The following is a 3,006-nucleotide window of genomic DNA, read 5'->3' on the forward strand; positions in this document are numbered from 1 at the left end:
CAAGACAGAACTCCGACATGGTATGGGTGAATGGGATGTCTTGTGCGAAGGATTTTTGTTAACATTCTCATTTGAAGACCCATGGGCGGATACTGTTGACGATGCGCTACAAGTCGTGTAAGTGGCCATTTTCAAAATACCACAGGAACCATGGGAAATAGCTCAACCAGTATGGTTACCTCAGTTAAGCCATTCCCTAGAATGTTACAATGTATAAGTCAAGGATGATGATGACGACCCCTGGAATATTAATATTCCGGAAACTGAAGGGAGTTGTGAAGTTGAAGGACCATCAATCGACGACCACGACATCATTGTGCCATTGAAAACAAAGTAGGTAAACATTGGTACATATGTGGAGCAGAAGTACGCGGTGATTGGGGATTATTGGGATGATGCCATGGTGGATAAGGTCGTCGAGTTACTTCACGAATATCAAGACTTGTTCCCAACCAAAATCATGAAGTTAAAGGGGATCCTTGGCGACTTAGGAATGATGAAGACTACTCTGAAACTGGACGTGAATCTAGTTAAGTAGTGGCCTTACTGTTTGAATCCGAAGTATAAGGAAAAGTTCCATGAAGAGTTGGACAAAATGCTTGCAGCAGGAATTATTAAGCCATTGGAAGAATCCGACTGGATGAGTCCTATGATAATGTAGGAGAAAAAATAGAAGGGTGAAATTTGAATCTACGTGGACCTCAAGAAGCTTAATGATGCCTGTGTTCACGATCCATTTCTGACACCATTTACAGATGAAGTATTTGAGAATGTTTGTAGACAGGAAGCTTACTCATTCACAGATGGGTTCTTAGGGTACCATGAGATCAAGATCGTGTCGAAAGATAGGAGCAAGACAACCTTCGCAACTGAATGGGGTTGTTTTCAGTACACTGTTATGCCTTTTGGACTGAAGAACACGCCAGCGATATTTTATCACATAGTGGTGGCCGCATTCAGGGAATTCATCCACAATTTTTTGGAGGTCTATTTTGATGATTGGACTGTATTTGGCTTAGTTAAAAACCATATAGCGAGCTTACGGTTGATGCTGGATACTTGCCGATGATACCAGATTGCGCTGAATCTTAAGAAGTGCACCTTCCTTGTCCCCTTTGGAAATTTTCTTGGCCATGTGGTCTACAAACAAGGCCTGATGGTGGACCCTGCGAAGATTGTTGTCATTCTTAATCTGGAAGCACCGCGAAGTGTCAAACAACTATGCACCATGTTGGGGCACACTGGCTACTATCAGAAGTTTATTAAGAGCTATGAACAAATCACAGCACCAATGGAACAGTTGTTGAAAAATGACGCTACATATTGTTGGAATGATGATTTTAATAAAAGTCTGGAGGTTCTCAAGGAAAAATGGCATCTGCTCCCATTTTGGTTTTCCGAAAATGGGACATCGAATTTCATGTACATGTTGATGCATCGTGTATCGCACTAGGTGTTGTACTCACGCAAGAAGGTGCGAAAGGCATCGATCACCTGATCGCGTTCGAAAGTCGGCAGTTGCCCAAAGCCAAAAATAAAAACTCTACTACTGAGTCTGAGGGACTGGCAATGGTATATGCACTCCAGAAATACCACCAGTATCTACTTGGTGGGCACTTCAAGATGTATACCCATATTCCGCATTGAAATACCTGGTGAACAAGCCTGTGTTTGGGGGCGCATATGCAGATGGTTGTTACTCTTTCAAGAGTATGACTTCAAGGTCATTGTAAAGCCAAGATGCTTAAATGCAGGACCAAATCACCTATTGCGGATTGAGAATGGTGAGGAGCCAACAAATTTGGAGGAGGGACTACGTGATGCACAACTCTATGCAATGCGCATTGCCGATGGCCACTTCGAAAATATAATCCATTTCTTAACCACAGGGACTGCACCGCAGGGATATTTAGTCCAACAGAAGAAAGAATTGGTGGTACGCGTGGCGGATTTTGCTGTTACCGCGGGGCACCTCTACAAAATGGGAAACGACGAGATATTACAAATATATGTACTTGAATTTGAACGAGGACAGATCCTCGCAAAAGCACATGGGGGGGCTGCAAGAGGACACTATGTGGGACGGGCAACAACATAGAATATTCATCGCACCGGACTATGGTGGCCAACTCTACATCAAGATTCGAAAGCGTACTGTGTCATTGACGTATGTCAATGGACTGGGAAACCATCGTAAAGGGATAAGATGCCACTCAATCCACAGATGACATTGTAGCCATTCGAAAAATGGGCAATATACTTTGTGGGACCCATCAAACCTCAAGGGAAGACGGGTGCACACTATATCATCACCGCAACATAGTACCTAACTCGATGGACGGAAGCACAACTAATTAAGGACTGCATGGACGCTATAGCTACGAAACTTTTGTTCAACAACATGTTGACACGGTTTGGATGCCCAAAAATTCTAATGAGTGACCATAGAACACACTTCCTAAATGAGACTATCAGTGCACTCACTAAGGAGTTCCAGGTGTATCATCAACAAAGTACGTTGTACCACCTACAAGCTAATGGGACAGTAGAAGCATTCAACAAGATTCTGGAAACTTCGTTGACGAAAGTATGTAACGTGCAACGAAACAATTGGGACTTGCGCATACTTGCTGTCTTATGGGCATACATAACCACATACAAGAAATTGATGGGTCAGACACCTTTCAGGTTATTCTACGGCACATAAGCCATCATGCCAATGGAATACACTGTACCCAGTTTGCAAATAGCAGCGATGATAGGCATGGCAGACTGTGAAGCCTTAGAAGAGAGGCTCGCGCAACTAGAAGAACTTGAGGAAGAATGGTTTCTGGTGGGATTCCATCAGCATGTACAGAAACAGCGCAAGAAAGCTTAGCACGATCGCCATATCAAGTTGCACACATTCAAAGTAAATGATTTAGTATTACTGTATGACAGAAAGTTCAAAACATTCCCTGGAAATATCCGAGTGCATTGGTTGGGACCATATGTGGTGAAAGAGGT

General features: G+C 43.2%; 1 protein-coding gene across 1 annotated transcript; it reads left to right on the plus strand.

Moving 5' to 3' along the window:
- Positions 1 to 1,371: 1,371 nt before the first annotated feature.
- Positions 1,372 to 2,098, plus strand: LOC149185575 (uncharacterized). The gene is made up of 2 exons (XM_089409085.1): positions 1,372 to 1,517; positions 1,690 to 2,098. Exons 1-2 carry the CDS (start codon positions 1,372 to 1,374, stop codon positions 2,096 to 2,098), a joined length of 555 nt encoding a protein of 184 aa, XP_089265211.1.
- The last annotated feature ends 908 nt before the right edge of the window (positions 2,099 to 3,006 follow it).

The sequence above is a fragment of the Pinus tabuliformis genome, chromosome 3_1 (assembly GCF_031772625.1).
Source record: "Pinus tabuliformis cultivar Carrire ecotype Pingquan chromosome 3_1, CPIR1, whole genome shotgun sequence".
Taxonomy (NCBI): domain Eukaryota; kingdom Viridiplantae; phylum Streptophyta; class Pinopsida; order Pinales; family Pinaceae; genus Pinus; species Pinus tabuliformis.

What these genes read in the sequence shown, in the direction of transcription:
- LOC149185575 (XM_089409085.1), top strand. Translation starts at nt 1,372, where the DNA reads ATGGCATCTGCTCCCATTTTGGTTTTCCGAAAATGGGACATCGAATTT. An exon ending in ATCGCGTTCGAAAGTCGGCA is followed by an intron (nt 1,518 to 1,689) that starts GTTGCCCAAAGC and finishes GCGCATATGCAG; the next exon opens with ATGGTTGTTACTCTTTCAAG.